At 45.2% G+C, this 17342-nt stretch overlaps 1 protein-coding gene across 1 annotated transcript in view; it reads left to right on the top strand.

The window, feature by feature from the left end:
- Positions 1-17342, top strand: part of LOC132829932 (probable ATP-dependent RNA helicase DDX60) — a 166030-nt gene that overhangs the window by 86531 nt on the left and 62157 nt on the right. Inside the window, exons 16-22 of the mRNA XM_060847358.1 lie at positions 1182-1331; positions 3797-3916; positions 6959-7054; positions 10983-11098; positions 13586-13728; positions 15642-15751; positions 17233-17337. Of these exons, the coding sequence (XP_060703341.1) occupies positions 1182-1331; positions 3797-3916; positions 6959-7054; positions 10983-11098; positions 13586-13728; positions 15642-15751; positions 17233-17337 (840 nt within the window). The remainder of the gene's footprint in view (positions 1-1181; positions 1332-3796; positions 3917-6958; positions 7055-10982; positions 11099-13585; positions 13729-15641; positions 15752-17232; positions 17338-17342) is intronic.

Below are 17342 nucleotides of genomic sequence, written 5' to 3'. Positions count from 1 at the left end.
TCTTCACTTGGAGAGTTGGGAACCTGTGGAATTCTCTCCCACAGGAAGCTTTTGGGCCAGTTCATTAGATATTTTCAGAGGGAGCTGGGTATTGTGGCTAAAGGGATCAACAGGCATGGGGAGAAAGTGAGAAAGGGATACAGAGATTGCATGATCATATAGAATGGTGGGGCAGGAACAAAGGGCCAAATGGCCTATTCCTGCACCTATCTTCCATGTTTCTATGTTTTTCTATGATGACAAGAGGCAGGTGCTGGAAGATTGACCAAACTATTACCAGGAGTGAAGGACTTCAGGAGATTACACTATTCTGCAGAGGGCAGAAACTGAGTTGTTCAAATCATGTGTTTGCTCACTTTCCCCAACTTTGCAATGGCTTTAATTCCCCTCCCCTGTAACACATACTTCACATCAAGGAAACCTCATCCACAAAAATATCTGCTTCTAGCACAGAACAAGAATATAACGATAGCCTGTGCTATTATTGTTAGACTAATCACCCAGAGACCCAGGTAATGTCCTGGGGACTCAGGTTCATATCCTGTCACGGCAGATGGTGATTTTTAGAAAAAATTGTGTTAGGAGTCTAATGATGTCCATGAATCCTTTGCCAATTGTTGGAAAACCCACCTGGTTCACAAATGTCCATTCGGGAAGGAAACTGCCATCCTGACCTGGTCTGGACTACATGTGACTCCAGACCCACAGCAATGTGTTTGACTCTTAACTGACCTCTGGGCAATTAGGGATGGGCAATAAGATTAGATTAGATTAGATTAGATTACTTACAGTGTGGAAACAGGCCCTTCGTCCCAACAAGTCCACACCGACCCGCCAAAGCGCAACCCATCCATACATTTACCCCTTACCTAACACTACGGGCAATTTAGCATGGCCAATTCACCTGACCCGCACATCTTTGGACTGTGGGAGGAAACCGGAGCACCCGGAGGAAACCCACGCAGACATGGGGAGAACGTGCAAACTCCACAAGGGGAGAACGTGCAAACTCCACACAGTCAGTCGAAATAAATAAAGTACTGGCTTGGCTAGCAATGACCTCATCTCACAAATTAGGAAAAAGATAACAGAATCTCCCTTCTTGTGACAGACACACTGGGTGTGGTGAAGATGCGTGTTAAGTTTGAGTGTTCCCTGATGTTTCTGTGGTTGGATTTCAGAGGGAGCTGTTGGATGCTGTGGATAACAATGAATCTGCAGTGATTGTAGCACCAACCTCATCAGGGAAAACCTACGCATCGTACTACTGTATGGAGAAAGTACTGAGGAGCAGTGACACTGGCATTGTGGTGTACGTTTCACCTACCAAGGTAAGGAGTCTCCTCCCAAACACAGCTGGGCGACAGAGAAAGAGCTTTTATGAGTCAAAGTGTTTTACAGCAAGGACTTTCCTAGTGCAGTCATTGCCGTAACCTAGGAAATGGAGTAATTTCCCTGCAGATTTGTTTCTCTACATCCTTCCCCCAGTTGGTGCTCTATGGACTACAATGTGACTGTATGCTTTTCATTTCTTAGCTCGAGACAAATCCATTCTGTCCTTGAATCTTCTTGGGCTTCCTCTTTCTCCAGTCTGCTATGCTCTCCTCAATCAAGATGTGGAGGAGCTGGTGTTGAACTGGGGTGGACAAAGTTATAAATCATACAACACCAAGTTATAGTCCAACTGGTTTATTTGGAAGCACTAGCTTTCGGAGCGCTGCTCCTTCATCAGGTAGCTGTGTCAGCGGTCCAAAAGCTAGTGCTTCCAATTAAACCTGTTGGACTATAACCTGGTGTTGTGTGATTTTTAACTTTGTTGCCTCCCTAATCAACACAACTACCCTTCCCCTTATATTTCTTTCTTTGCTGAGCACCTTGTACCCAGGAATACTTAACACTCAGTCAGAGAATTGTAGAATCTCTACAGAGTGAAAGCAGGCCATTTGGCCCGTCGAATCCACACCAATTCTCCAAAGAGTTGTGCTGTTAGTATTCTCTGAATATGCTATCCACACATCATTAAATCTGGCGGACGTACCATGGTGTCTCTAGCTATTGCTCGAGCTCTGAAACCTGGATCCCATGTTTCTGCAGCAAGTGTTCTTCTAGGACTCTGGTAGTGTCCATGACTTCCCACTTAATTATGGGCCATGCATTCCACTCGACTGAGCTGAGCTACCGTATCTTACAATGACTTCCATTATGTTAACTTTACTCTACTTTGGATTACTTGTATGATTTTATTACATTCACCCTGGCTTTTTTTCCTCGTTTCTTGAGTTTCTCAATGAAATCTTCTTTAAAAATGGTACACTTCTAACATTTGCAGCAGCTCTAAAACAACACTGCCTTCCCAACCAATGACTTTGTAGAATTTCTGTGATGTCCTGAATGCTTTTTTCTTGACTCTCCCTTTGAACTCAGAGTAGACCAGATGCATGTGGTTGAATGGTTTAATCTCTCCAACTCTGTAAGTGATGTTGGCCCCAAAAAGGTATGGCCACTCTACATAGCTTACTGTTCTGAGCTGCTCCCTCACATTTCTCTGATGCTGACTCCCTGGCAATGTTCCTTCTATATTGTGCCATTTGTATGTGAATCTCGGGGATCAACGCATGTTGGTTGGCAAACCAGTGTTGCTCACAGTATTAATGTTTTGTTTCCGTAATTTACCTTGGGGGCTCACTCAGGGGAAATGAGTTAGTGGAATGCTGCTCCCTGGTAAATTAATGTTGACTTCCTCTGGGTGCTCCTTTCATATGCCCCTCAATAGCAGTCCCAGCAGAAACACGACACAGTGTTTGGCACAGTGGTTAGCACTGCTGCTTCACAGTGCCAGGGAGCCGGGTTCAATTTCCGCCTCAGGCAACTGACTGTGTGGAGTTTGCACATTCTCCCTGTGTCTGTGTGGGTTTCCTCTGTGTACTCTGGTTTCCTCCCACAGTCCAAAAAAAATATGCAGATTAGGTGAATTGGCCATGCTAAATTGCCCGTAGTGTTGGGTGAAGGGGTAAATGTATGGGAACGGGTCTGGGTGGGATGCTCTTCGGAGGGTCGGTGTGGACTTGTTGGGCCGAATGGCCTGTTTCCACACTGTAAGTAATCTAATCTAAACACAATTAAACTTTCATTGAAAGGAGAGTCTCAGATAGTGAAGAAGGCCTTTGGTATGCTTTCCGTTACTGGGCAGAGAGTTGAGTATACGGGTTGGGAGGTCATGTTACGGCTGTTGGGCCACTTTTGGAAAATTCCGTGCAATTCTGGTCTCCCTTCTATTGGAAGGATGTTATGATACCTAAAGTGTTCAGAAAAGATTTACAAGGATTTTGCCAGGGTTGGAGGATTTGAGCTAAAGGGAGATGCTGAACAGGCTGGGGCTGTTTTCCCTGGAGCATCAGAGGCTGAGGGGAGACCTTAAAGAGGTTTATAAAATCATGAGTATAGGATAAATAGATGAAGTCTTTTCCCTGGGGTGGGGAAGTCCAGAACTAGAGGGCATAGGTTTAGGGTGAGGGGGAAAGATATAAAAGAGACTTAAGAGGCAAAGTTTTCACACAGAGGGTGGTACATGTATGGAATGAACTGCCAAAGGAAGTGGTGGAGGCTGGTACAATTGCAACATTTAAGAGGCATTTGGATGGGTATATGAATAGGAAGAGTTTGGAGGGATATGGGCCGGGTGCTGGCAGGTGGGACTAGATTGAGTTGGGATATCTGGTCAGCATGGATGGGTTGGACCGAAGGGTTTGTACAGCTCTATGACTCTATGACTCTATCATCTGCCTCCTTTTGTTAGGCTCTTGTCAATCAAGTGGTGGCAACTGTCTATGGAAGATTTACCAAATCATTACCCAGTGGAAAGGTGGTGTGTGGATACTTCACGAGAGATTATCGTGATCATATTCATGATTGCCAGGTGCGTTTGTGATTCTAACACAGAAAACAACAGTCGGTTGGATGGTTCTAACTTCCCAAAGGTAGAAGGATCTTCCGAATCCAATTAAGCTTTGAATATAATTGTGCTTTGCATACCCACATGTATCGGGACTAAGGAAGGGATCAAAGGTATCAGAGGTGGCAGGAGTCAAGACCAAGATCAGGTCAGAATTGTTACAATGGAGATGGAGCCATTCAGCCTACTCTGCCTGCTCTGCTATCTCCTGCCAATCTCCTACTCTCCCCCCATACGGTCACACATCCAATAACCACCCAATGCCTGCTTTACTGACCCTGCCTTCACCATATTTCCCGGCAGTGCGTTCCAGACCCGAACTATTCGCTGACTGATCTCACGGATTGGTGGAGCAGACCGAGAAGTGCCAACAGTTGCTCGTGTATGTGCATCCCCATCCTGTCGGTACCATGGCGATGCCATGGGCTCAACCCTTGTCATGTGGGTCTGGAGTCATGAGCACATCTAGACTGGAGAGGGATTAACCACCTCTGGCTTGTCAAGCAATCAGGTTGTCCTTTTGCCCTCGTAGTCTTAAATTATGAGCATAGGATCTCTGAATTGCTGACCCTCTAGGCTGCAACAGCCATGCCTTTTATTTCTAATTTCACTGTGGTGTAAACAAAGCACAAATTACTGATGATGATTAATAGATATAAAAATACAGAAAAGTATAATGATAGTAATAAATCCTTAGCTATAATAACATTAACTTGCTTTCATATGACACCATTACCAGAGTCAAACTTCCCATGATGCTTCACAGCAGTATGATCAGACAAATTTTTTACATTAATCTAATGGAAGATTTGAATATAACGAAAGTAAAAAGGTCACAAAACAGTGATTACATGTTCCACTAGTTCCAGGTAATTACAAACCAGAAGGGGATTTAAGGATGACAAAGCAGTATTTCCATTATATAGGTTGCATTGTGCTGAGGAATTTGTTTATCTATCTACTCTCCCTTTCCACCAGAAACATTCTTTCTTTCCCAGTGAAAGACCATTCCAGCAGTCCTGTCTCTCCATCGCCTGCTGTTCCTTGAGAATGGGGTGATCAATCAGAGCGATTGTAAGGAGTGAGTTAGAACCCTGGAAATGCATTGCACAGAAGGATGCCAATCTGCCCATCCACCATTGCTCCCCACCCCCAATCCCCATTTTTAAAACCAGTAATCCCTTGAGTTCCTCGTTCTCAAGTGCCCTTTGAAATTTATTTTTGGAGAAGAATTCCAAAGTTTGTGATCTGGGCCTCTGCAGCCCCAGCTGGCTGAAGGAAGCAGGGGATGCCCAGGATTGCAGGAACTGAGATGTTTAGTTGGCGGGCTGAAAGAGTAGAGAAGAGTCAATAAGTGCGGCGCTGGAAAAGCACAGCCGGTCAGGCAGCATCCGAGGAGCAGAAGAGTCGACGTTTCGGACATAAGCTGTTCATCGGGAGGTTTGTGTTCAAAACATGGACTCTCCTGCTCCTCGGATGCTGCCCGACCTGCTGTACTTTCCCAGCACCACACTTTTTGACTCTGATCTCCAGCACCTGCAGTCCTCACTTTCTCCTGAGAAAGGAGACAGCACAACTTGAGAGCATGAAGGGCCTTGAGAACAGAGGTCCAAATTGGGAAATGGAGGTCTGCAGGGACTAGGAGTTGAGTGAAGCTTGGTGGGCAAGAGGCTGTTGGAAAACAAGGCGTGGTCCTTTCTGAAAAAGTATATCCTTTTGTGAGTATTATTGGAAAGGCTAAAATCTGTTCTCCATCCCTAATTGGCTTTACAAGAGTAGATTGCTTGGCCATTCCAGAGCCTTAGAATATTAGCAATAGGAGCAGTAGTATCTGGTCCCTCGAGCCTGCTCCACTATTCCATAGGATCATGGCTGACCTTCTCGTGACCTCAGGTACACTTACCCTCCCTCTTGCCTTAACCCTTAGTTCCTTCACTGTTCAAAAAATGATCTATCTTACCTTTAAAAACATTCAACGCGGTAACCTCTACTGCTGATTTTCCTGCTCCTCGGATGCTGCCTGACCTGCTGTGTTTTTCCAGCGCCACTCTAATCGAGACTCTGGTTTCCAGCATCTGCAGTCCTCACTTTTGCCTAGGGAATTCCATGGATTCACAACCTTTTGGGTGAAGAAGTTCCTCCTCAGCTCAGTCCTGAATCTGCTCCACCTTATTTTGAGACTATGTCCTCTAGTTCCAGTATCACCTGCCAGTGGTAAAGGCTCAGTGTTCAGCTGAGAACCAGCCACATCGCTGGCTGTCTGGAGTCACGTGTAGGGCAGCCTGTCATTAAGCTGACAAGTAATTCACAGTTCAACTTCTCCATTGGTTAAGGTCACTATGAAGGCTTTAGCTTCTCAACCTTGATCCTCGCCTGAGAGTCATCTCTCTCTCTCTCTCTAATGAGAGAGCGGCCCTATTGTCCCCTGGCCTTCAGTGGCTTTCACCATCAGACTAGCTAAAGATTTCCTTCCTCAAAAGGCATTTGTAAGTGGTTGGTGATGCTTTGCCTGGGTAAGAACAATGACTGCAGATGCTGGAAACCAGAGTTTAGACCAGAGTGGTGCTCGAAAAGCACAGCAATTCAGGCAGCATCTGAGGAGTAGGAAAATCGACGCTTCGGGCAAAAGCCCGAAAAGTCCTGATGAAGGGCTTTTGCCCTAAACGTCGATTTTACTGCTCCTCGGATGTTGCCTGAACTGCTGTGCTTTTCCAGCACCACTCTGGTCTAAATGATGCTTTGCTTGTCATGATCACTGAGTTGAGCTTCAATTCTGGATTTTATCAATTGAATTCAAATTCTACTGGTAACCATATTGGGATTTGAACCTATGTGTACCCAAATTGTTTACCTGGGCAACGACATTACCACTTTTCTGCAAATATCCCACAAGCATCCACCCCTTATTTTGGATCACAAGCAGCAATGAAGCCTGGTTTTTGTGGAGAATGAAAAATTTGTGGTAAATGATGATGAACTCTGTATTGACATATCCTTTACTTACAGATCCTTGTAACAGTCCCGCAGTGTCTAGAAATTCTCCTGTTATCTCCTCATCTACAGGACTGGGTTAAAAGGATTCAATATGTCATCTTTGATGAGGTAAGGAAAGACAAGTGGAATGTTGGTCATTTGGAGTATGTTAAAGTTGTACAAGGCACACGTCGGACTCCAGCTGGAGTACTGTGGACAGTTTTGGGCTCCTTATCTAAGGGGAGATGTGCTGGCATTGAGGCAGTCCAAAGCAGGGCCACGGGACTGATCCTGGGGATGGAGGGACTGTCATATGGGGAAAGGATAAGGAGATTGGGCCTCTACATGTTGGAATATAGAAGAATGAAAGGGGACTTTGTTGAGTCACACAAGATTCTTAGGAGACTTCACATGGGATATGTGGAAAGTTTGTCTCTCTCTCTGTGGGAGAGTCAAAGACCAGAGGGCGTCCTCTCAGAATTGGGGGGGAGGGGGGGGGGCATGAATGAAAAAAAGCAAAATGAGGAAGAATTTCTTCCCTTTGAGATTGTGAATCATGGGATTCTTTACGGCAGAGGGTTGTTGAGGCTGGGTCATTAAGTATATTGAAGGCTGAGACAGACAGATTTTGACTCGAGAAAGGAATCAAAGGTTATGGGGATAAAGGCAGGAAAGTCGAGTTGAGAACGATCAGATCAGCCATGGGCTGAATATCCTGCCTCTGCCTGCCGATGTCTTACAACCATCCCGGCCACCCAGTTGGTTTCCTGGGATGGCACCCCCATGTGGATGCCTTTCCTGTACACCCCCAACATCCCCCACAACATCCAGGTGGGGTGGAGGGGGTATTGAGGGTGGAGGAGGAAATCTACCTTCTTGATCCTGGAACAGTCGGTAATAAATTGTACCGGCTCTGAGAGAGTGCCTGTCCTGAAGGCTCTGTTATGATTTCCTATGTAGCAACAGCCTCTGATGGAGCTGGCAGTGTTCAGTGGTGCAGATGGACACAGGTCCTAGTGGCAGTCTTTTAATTGGTTGTTGCCGGTAAAATGCCACCTCCTACCTTGTGGTTTGAGTAGGTTCTGGCCTACATTTACCAGTGAGTTTCCAGAATAAGAACAGCTGTGTGGATCCACTAAAACATGTTTGCAAAGAATTTACAGCACAGGAACAAGCCATTTGGTCCAGAAGATCCATGCTGGTATTAAAGGATAGCATCAGGCTCACCCTCCTCCCCCGTCTCCCCCACCCCACTATTCATCATCGAACTTCATCCATGTATCCTTTCCCCTTTCTGTGCTTAGCTTCCCCTAAACTGCATGTGTTTATTCATCCAACTATTCCCTGCATTGACAAGGTCTACATTGAACGATGGAGATGGCTGGATGGGCTGAATGGCCTACTTCTGCTCCTGCATCTTATTCCAACCACTCTTTGGGTGAAGATGCATCTCCCGAATTCTCTACGGGGGTTGTTAGTCATTATCTTATATTTATCTTTCCATATTCCGCTGTCACCTACAACTCCACAATCACCTGATGAAGGAGCAGCGCTCCGAAAGCTAGTGCTTCCAATTAAACCTGTTGGACCATAACCTGGTGTTGTGTGATGTTTAACTTTGTCCACCCCAGTCCAACACCGGCACCTCCACATCAAAACCCTTTCATAGTTTTCAAAATCTACATCGGATCACCCTTATCCTGGTCCTGACTGGAGAAAATAGCTCCAGCTCGTTTGGTCTTCTCCATTGAAGGTAACTCCTAGTTTTCCTAACAGTCAGGCTCTGGTTGTGTGTAACAGTAGTTTTGTTTGAGATTCCTGATCTCTGCTCAGTTTGCTCTATTCAGCTGAGATGTTATTGCAGCAACTGATGTCCTGAGGGGAGGGAAGGTCAAATGTGGCAGGATTCCTGCTCTTGCTAGTCATTTAGTTGAAGCCCTGCTCGATGTTATAGAGACAGCTCCGTTTTGTTGGTGATTACAGGTGGTCCAATCCCCATTTACCAACCCCATTCCTGCACATGGTCAACCTTCAGTGCTCCATCCATCTCTCCCAACTAATCCTGACTCTCATGCTACAGTTTCTGCCTCAGTCATTAATTCTGGAAGTTACCTTCACACTGTCACAAATCTCTGTAAAAAGAAGTAACTGCTGCTCTTTCTCATAATCCTTCTGAAAGAGTGACCTTTAACCTTTAGTTCCTCTTTAGACCAGTTTAAACATGTATTCATTTATTCATGCCTGGGAGATGTACCCTGCTTTAACTTTATATTTTAAAAAAATGTATTATTTCTACCGATAATAAGGTGCTAATTACTTATTTCTTCATCATAATCTGATCAAAAAGGTTATTTACACATACCTACCAACATCCAATAGATTTTAAAAATTCATTCATGGGATGTGGACATCACTGGTTGAGCCAGCATTTATTACGCAGAGAGCAGTTAAGAACCAACTACATTATTGTGGGTCTGGATTCACATCTAAGCCAGACTGGGTAAGGATGGCAGTTTCCTTCCCTAAAGGACCTTAGCAAACCAGATGGGATTTTCCCCTAACAATCGTTTCCTGGTTATCATTAGCTTCTTAATTCCAGACTTTAACTGAATTCAAATTCTACCATCTTCTATGGCAGGATTCAAACCCAAATCCCAGGAATATTACCAGGGTCTCTGGATTAATAGTCCAGCAATAATGCCATTAGGCCATTATCTCCCCATAAACATGTTCATATATTACTGGGAGTTTCTTCCTCAAATTTATTGTGGCTTGACATGGACTGCAACAGATGAATCAGGCAGCTCACCATCACCCCCTCAAGGGCAACTAGAGATGGGTAATAAATGCTGGTTTTGCTGGGGATGACTTAATATATAACATAAAACATCGAACAGGACAGCACAGGGATAGGCTGTTTGGTCCACTATATCTGTGCCAGCCATGTATCTAAACTAACCCCATCTGCCTGCTCATAGTCTGTATTCCTCTATTCCCTATCTGTATATGTGTTTGTCTAAATGTCTCTTAAATGTTGCTATTTTATCTGCTTCTACTACCTGCCCTGGCAATGTGCATTCCTGAAGAAGGGCTGATACCCGAAACATTGATTCTCCTGCTCCCCGGATGCTGCCTGGCCTGCTGTGTTTTTCCAGCACCACATTTTTCAACTCAGGTCTCCAGCATCTGCAGTCCTCACTTTCTCCCAATGTGTTCCAAGCACCTACCACCCTCTGTATAGAAAACTTTCTTTTCTTTCTTTAACTTACACTTTTCCCCTCTCAACTTAAACCTATGCCCCCAAGTATTTGACTATCTACCCCTTCCATGTCTCTCAGAATTTTATATGCTTCTATCAGGTCACCCCCTCAGTCGCTGTAGCTCTAGTGAAAACAATCCAGGTTTGTCCAATCTCTCCTTGTAGCTAATATGCTCCAATCCAGGCAACATCCTGGTAAAGCTCTTTTACACCTTCTTCAACACCTCCTCCAAAGCCTTTACATCGCCACAGCGATCAGGACCACGCACAGTACTCCAAGTGTGGTCTGACTTAAATTTCATACAGCTGCTACATGACTTGCCAACATTTATACTCAATACCTTGACCGATGAGGACAAGCATGCTGCACACTTCTTTTTTAACCACCTCATCCACTTGTGTTGCCACTTTCAAGGAGTTATAGGTTTACACCCAATGATTCTCTGCATATGAATGCCCCAGAGAATATTGTCATTCGCTGTACACTTCCTTCTTGCATTAACCTCCCAAAATGCAACACCTCACACTGTCCTGGATTAAACTCCACCTGCCATTTCTCCAACTGACATCCTTTGACAACCTTCTTCACTCACCTTAACTCTATCAATTTTAGTGTTGTCTTACTAGTCAGACATTCTCATCCAAGTCATTAATTATATATTTCAAATGAATAAATAGAAGAAAAACCTTAGTTGTGTATTTCTTAACAGACTTACGCAAGATTATCCGTGAATCTTTCTTGTTGCTTCCTCACCATTGACTGTGTGATGTGAAAATGTGAAAACCTTTGTGTTACAGGTTCACTGTTTGGGTGGAGAGATTGGTGCTGAAGTCTGGGAACATCTTTTGGCCTTGATCCGTTGCCCTTTTCTGGCTTTGTCAGCAACTATCAGCAATCCAGAAGATTTGACTCAGTAATTTTGCGACAAACCATTTTACATTATCATCTCGAATTAGCTACAGCTTTTCATGTCTTATTTCATATCTGCATAGTAGGGATTAAGACCTCACTACCCAGGTTTCACCAGTGTGCCAAACCTTGCAGTGATCAGGAATTGTTGGCTGAAAGGATACTGGAAAAATATTGGATCAATCTCTATCAGATCTAAAGTAGGATTGGAGAAAGGCAGGAGCGCGGGAATGATTGGATAGTCCTTTCACAGAGCTGGCACAGACAGAATGGGCCAAAAGGTCTTCAACTGTGCTGGATCATTCTATGATCCTGAAGTTAAAAATCACACAACACCAGGTTACAGTCCAACAGATTTATTTGGAAGCACTAGCTTTCGGAGCGCTGCTCCTTCATCAGGTAGGTGTGACCTGATGATAGCTACCTGATGAAGGAACAGTCCGCAAAAAGCTAGTGCTTCCAAATAAACCTGTTGGACTATAACCTGGTGTTGTGTGATTTTTAACTTTGTCCATCCCAGTCCAACACTGGTTCCTCCACCCTATGACCCTGAAGGCAGCTTGCCATGACCTCCTCCAGAACACGGGCCAGGAATGTGAAAATGATGCATGGAAAGGAAGAGTTGTTCCTCTACGTGGAAGGATTGACAACCATAGAGCCATAGAGTCATACAGCATGGAACTAGACCCCTCGGTCTAACCAGTCCATGCCGAGCATAATCCCAAACTAAACAAGTCCGATCTGCCTATTCCTGGCCCATTTCACTCCAAACTTCTCCTATTCATCTACCTATCCAGCTGGGTTTTAAACATTATAATTGTACTGACACCCACCACTTCCTCGGGAACTTCATTCCACACACAGATTGGCTTCTGTGTTCAAAATGTGCTCCTCATGTTTTTTCTAAACTTCTCCCCTCTCACTTCTAAAATGTGGCCCCAGTCTTGAAATCTCCCATCCTAGGGAAAAGACAATGACCATTGATCCTATCTATACCCTTCATTATTTTATAAACCTCTATAAGGTCACCTCTCAACGAAGGAGAAATGGTGATATAAAGATGAGAAATCTTTGTACATTGTGAGGCGATAGGATCTGGAATAATCATAGAATCCCTACAGTGTGGAAACAGGCCCTTTGGCCCAACATGTCCACACCAACCCTCCGAAGAGTAGACCCAGACCCATTCCCCTACCTAATTATCCTGCATTTCTCCTGACTAATGCATCTAACCCACACATCCCTGAGCGCTATGGGCAATTTAGCATGGCCAATTCATCTAACTTGTGCACCTTTGGCCTATGGGAGGAAACCGGAGCACCCAGAGGAAACCCACACAGACACGGGGAGAATGTGCAAACGCCACACAGACAGTCACCCGAGGCTGGAATTGAACCTGGGTCCCTGGCATTGTGAGGCAACAGTGCTAACCACTGAGCTGCTTCTATCTCTGTGGCTATGGTTGTACCCAGGTATCCTTGGAGAAGGAGCCTGGGATTCCAGCAACACCTTTCGGGGTATTTCGAGACAGATGGGCCCCGTGGGGGCTGGAGTGCGTTGTTTCCCACTCCAACTTCATTTTAATTTGAACCCTCCCCTCCTTCCCTCTCCTCCCGCTAATTGTTTACCTTGTTAAAAGGGTGATTTGATAAGTGGACTATTGAAAAGAAAAAGAAAAGCAAAAACAAAAGAAAAACTAAGACACTGTAGGTGGCGCGGTGGCTAAGTGGTTAGCACTGCTGCCTCACAGCGCCAGGGACCTGGGTTTGATACCAGCCTCGGGCAACTGTCTGTGTGGGGTCTGCACATTCTCCCTGTGTCTGCGTGGGTTTCCTCCGGGTGCTCTGGTTTCCTCCCACAGTCCAAAGATGTGCCGGTCAGGTGAATTGGCCATGCTAAATTGTCCCATAGTGGTTAGGTCAGGGGTGGGATATAGGGTAGGGGAAGGGGTCTGGGTGGGTTACTGTTCAGAGGGTCGGTGTGAATTTGTTAGCCCTAAGGGCCTGTTTCCATACTGTAGGGAATCTCCAGTAAAGAAAGAAACCAGATAAAGATGTGGCAGAAAGTTGGAGGATGTGAAGCTAAGCACCAAAGTACAACAGTGGGCCTTCTTGAGGTGCAGTGGTAATGCCCCTTATTTTAGATTAGATTAGATTAGATTACTTACAGTGTGGAAACAGGCCCTTCGGCCCAACCGACCCGCCGAAGCGCAACCCACCCATACCCCTACATTTATCCCTAACCTAACACTACGGGCAATTTAGCATGGCCAATTCACCTGACCCGCACATCTTTGGACTGGACTGGGAGGACCGTGTTCAAGGTGTATCTGCTCCAGAGATGTGGAATGACATCACTGAACAGATTGATTAGAGAAGTAGATGAAATGTTGCGACAGTGGCGTCGAATGGCCTGGCTTAGTGCTGTTAACTTTATGTTAAGAACACGAGCATTTTACAAAGCTTTTCTAACGCTATGATTTTATTCACAGATGGCTGCAGTCAGTGAAGACATACTGGCAAGGGGTGGAAAGCAGCTCAGACAAACCAGCTTCGACAAACGTGAATAAGAAAAGCAAAAAAGGACAAAAGACTGAAGCTCACAAAAGGAGACAGTCCTTCAAAGTGAGACTAGGTATGGACACAAGGGACGTGTTCAAAGTGAAGGCATAACTTAGGGTCAGAGGGGATAGAGCTGTACAGCACAGAAACACAGGAGAAAGTGAGGACTGCAGATGCTGGAGGTCAGAGTCGAGAGTGTGTTGCTGGAAAAGCACAGCAGGTCAGGCAGCAGCCGAGGAGCAGGAGAATTGACGTTTCGGGTTGGAGTCCTTCATCTGGATGATGAAGGGTTCTGGCCTGAAATGTCGATTTTCCTGCTCCTCGGATACTGCCTGACCTGCTGTGCTTTTCCAGCAACAACACTCTTGAGCACAGAAACACGCCCCTCTCAGCCCAACTTTGCCACTCCCACCAGACATCCTACGTTAATCTAATCCCATTTGCCAGCATTTGGCCCATATCCCTCTAAACCCTTCATATTCATATACTCATCTTTGGATTGTTAGAGGAAACTGGAGCACCCGGAGGAAACCCACACAGACACTGGGAGAACATGCAAATTCCACACAGCCAGTCACCCAAGGTGGTAATCAAACCCAGGCCCCTGGCACTGTGAGGCAGCAGTGCTAACCACTGAGCCACCATGCCACCCACGGTGTCTTAGTTTTTCTTTTGTTTTTGTTTTCTTTTTCTTTTCAATAGCCCATTTATCAAATGCCTTTTCAATGGTGTCAACCTCCACCACTTCTTCTGGCAGCTCATTCCACACATGCACCATCCTCTGTGTGAAAAAGTTGCCCCTTAGGTCCCTTTTAAATCTTTCCCCTCTCACCTGGAACTTGTACTGTCTGGTTTTGGACTCCTCCATCTCAGGGAAAAGACCTTTGCTATTCACCCTAACTATGCCCCTCATGATTTTATAAACCTCTGTCAGGTTATCCCTCAGCCTCTGATGTTCAGGGAAAATAGTCCTCCCCAAACTTGTCAATATGTTTCCCATCGTTACTTTGCACTTCACTGTGATGACATACTTAGTAGCATCAGAACCAGTCACTTTGTTCATAATGAGTGGAAGTCCCACTTCACAAGGGAAAGACCTTGTGTTGTGACTCCATGAGACCTGGAGTTTTTTTGTCACTGAAGTTTGGGTCAGGAAATTTCCTGATCTGCATTGGGAAAAGGTTGTGGTCATTGCTCTGGGTGGTGTGGGCACAATGCTGGTTAGTGCTGGCCATGCCAAACCCAGAGGCAGAGTGTCGGCAGCCTTAAGTACTGAGATGGGCCTCTGTTATAACATATCCCATCTCTTATACCACCTGTCCTGCTCATGGCGTTTTACAACTTTCAGACCAATTCATGCCCCTCTCACCCAATCCTTATGGTCCTTAATACCCCTCATTCCAGCCCACCCCCATGGCTCCTTACCTTCACCATGCCAACTCTACTTCATCACTCCTTATGCCCTCCATGCCAACTCATGTCTCTATACATCACCAAGAACCTACTTACCATCCACATCAATTCATAGGGGCATAGATTGGACAAATGTTTATAGTCTCATTCCCAGGGATGGGGAATTGAAAACTGAAGGGCACAGGTTTAAGTGAGAGGGGAAAGATTGTTTCTCCTCTAACTCCACCCACACTGTACTATTTATCTCCAATGAGGAGCAGCTCTGTGACATCATATTCCTGATGAAGAGCTTATGCTCGAAACATTGACTCTCCTGCCCATCGGATGCCGCCTGACCGGCTGTGCTTTTCCAGCGCCACACGTTTTGACTTGATAGTGTTATAAAGAAACCCAAACCCGAAGACAATTCTTGACCTTGTCTTCTTAATGACTGATCTATCTTGAACTTAAACGGATGGATATGGGCATAAGAACACTCAACAAAAGGTAATGGGCATTTTCTTCCTCTTTCATGTCAGCAGAAGTGTTATTCTGTAACTTTGACTTGTTCCTTTGTCTGTAAACCAATTGCAGTAACATATGAGGAGCGATACAATGACCTTGAAAAATTTCTCTGTGACTTTGAAAACAACGAATGCAAGTTCATTCCCTACCACCCCTGTGCTGCTTTAACAGTGAATCATGTAAGTTTGAAATTGGCTGGACTGATAACCACATGTTGTTTTGTGATACCGCTGTAGTAATCCACGGGACTTAAACACGTAGTCTGAGAAGGATGGGAGTTAGTACCTCACTGCAATGGTTTGACAATGTCAATTTAGTTTGAAATGCTGCAAAGCAGATCATTACTACTGTATGGACTGGGACCTGATTAGGCAGAATGAGAAACAAACTGAGGCAAGACTCTTTCACTCATCCTGAGCACTGTTGTTTGTGAACGATTGGCTGGTTATTGTTAACTGAAGGAAGTAAGGACATGAGCAGATTGGTCTGATGGGAAGGTCAGTGGCAGAACCCTGAAAAGTGTGAGGTGATGCACCTTGGAAGCAACAAGACAAGGAAGTACTCAATCAATGACAGGACTCTGGGATGACCACAGAATCCCCACAGTGTGGAAACAGTCCATTCAGTCCAATGAGTCTGCACCAGCCCTCCAAAGAGCATCCCACCCAGATCCATCCCCTACCCCTATAACCCTGTATTCCCAATCGCTAATCCACCTAACCGACACATCCCTGAGCACTATGGGTAATTTAGCATGGCCAATCCACCTGACCTGCACATCTTTGGACTGTGGGAGGAAACCCAAGCAGACACATGGAAAATGTGCAAACTCCACACAGACATTCATCTGAGGGGTGGAATCAAACCCAGGTCCTTGGCGCTGTGAGGCAGCAGTCCTAGCCACTGAGCTACTGGGCTCAGGGAGATCTTGGGGTGATTATCCACAGATATCTGAAGGTAGCAGGACAGGTTAATAGGATGATTAAGAAGGCATCTTACCTTTATCAGTCATGTAATTGATGAGAAGAGCAGGGAGGTGAGTTTGGAGTTGGACAGGCATCTTCTGCATTGTCTCTGATTCTCTGAAGGAGTACAGCATTAAGAGAATTGCTAGACTGATTCCAGAGGTGAGACATCTGTCTTATGAGGAGAGATTGAGCAGTTTAGGTCGACATTCGCTGGAGTTTGGAAGAATGTGAGGAGATCTAATTGAAGTGTATTAGATGCTAAAATGGATTGATAAAGTAGACGTGGAGAGGGTGTCTCCTCTTGTGGGAAAATGAAAGGTCACAGTGTTCACATAAGAGCCAGCAGATTTAAAACAAAAATGAGGAAGAATTATTTCTCTCAAAGCTTCAGGAATCAGTGGAATTCACTATCCCAGAGTGCGAGGGATGCTGGGACACTGAATAAATTTAAGGAGGAGACAGACCAATTTTTAACTAGTGATGGGTTGAAGGGTTATGGAGACCGGGGCAGGAAAGTGGCGTTGAGGCTAGGATGAGATCAGCCATGATCGTATTAAATGGCAGAGCCGTCTCGAGGTGCTGAATGGACTCCTCCTGCTCCTGGTTCTGATATTCTCCTGATTAGTTAGTGACATTGCTTATCCAATTGTGCCTGTTGGCAATTATAACCAAGGTGCCTTTTTGTCTTTTAGATTGAAAGCTATGGGATTCCATCTGACCTTGCACTTACTCCATCTGAGTGTCTCAGACTCTATGATGTCATGGTCTTTGTGTTCCCTGAGTGGCCCAGAGCACAGGTGAG

Source organism: Hemiscyllium ocellatum, chromosome 2 (assembly GCF_020745735.1).
Source record: "Hemiscyllium ocellatum isolate sHemOce1 chromosome 2, sHemOce1.pat.X.cur, whole genome shotgun sequence".
Lineage (NCBI taxonomy): Eukaryota > Metazoa > Chordata > Chondrichthyes > Orectolobiformes > Hemiscylliidae > Hemiscyllium > Hemiscyllium ocellatum.
Note: the sequence above shows the minus strand (reverse complement) of the source record. Positions and strands in the feature narration are given on the sequence as shown.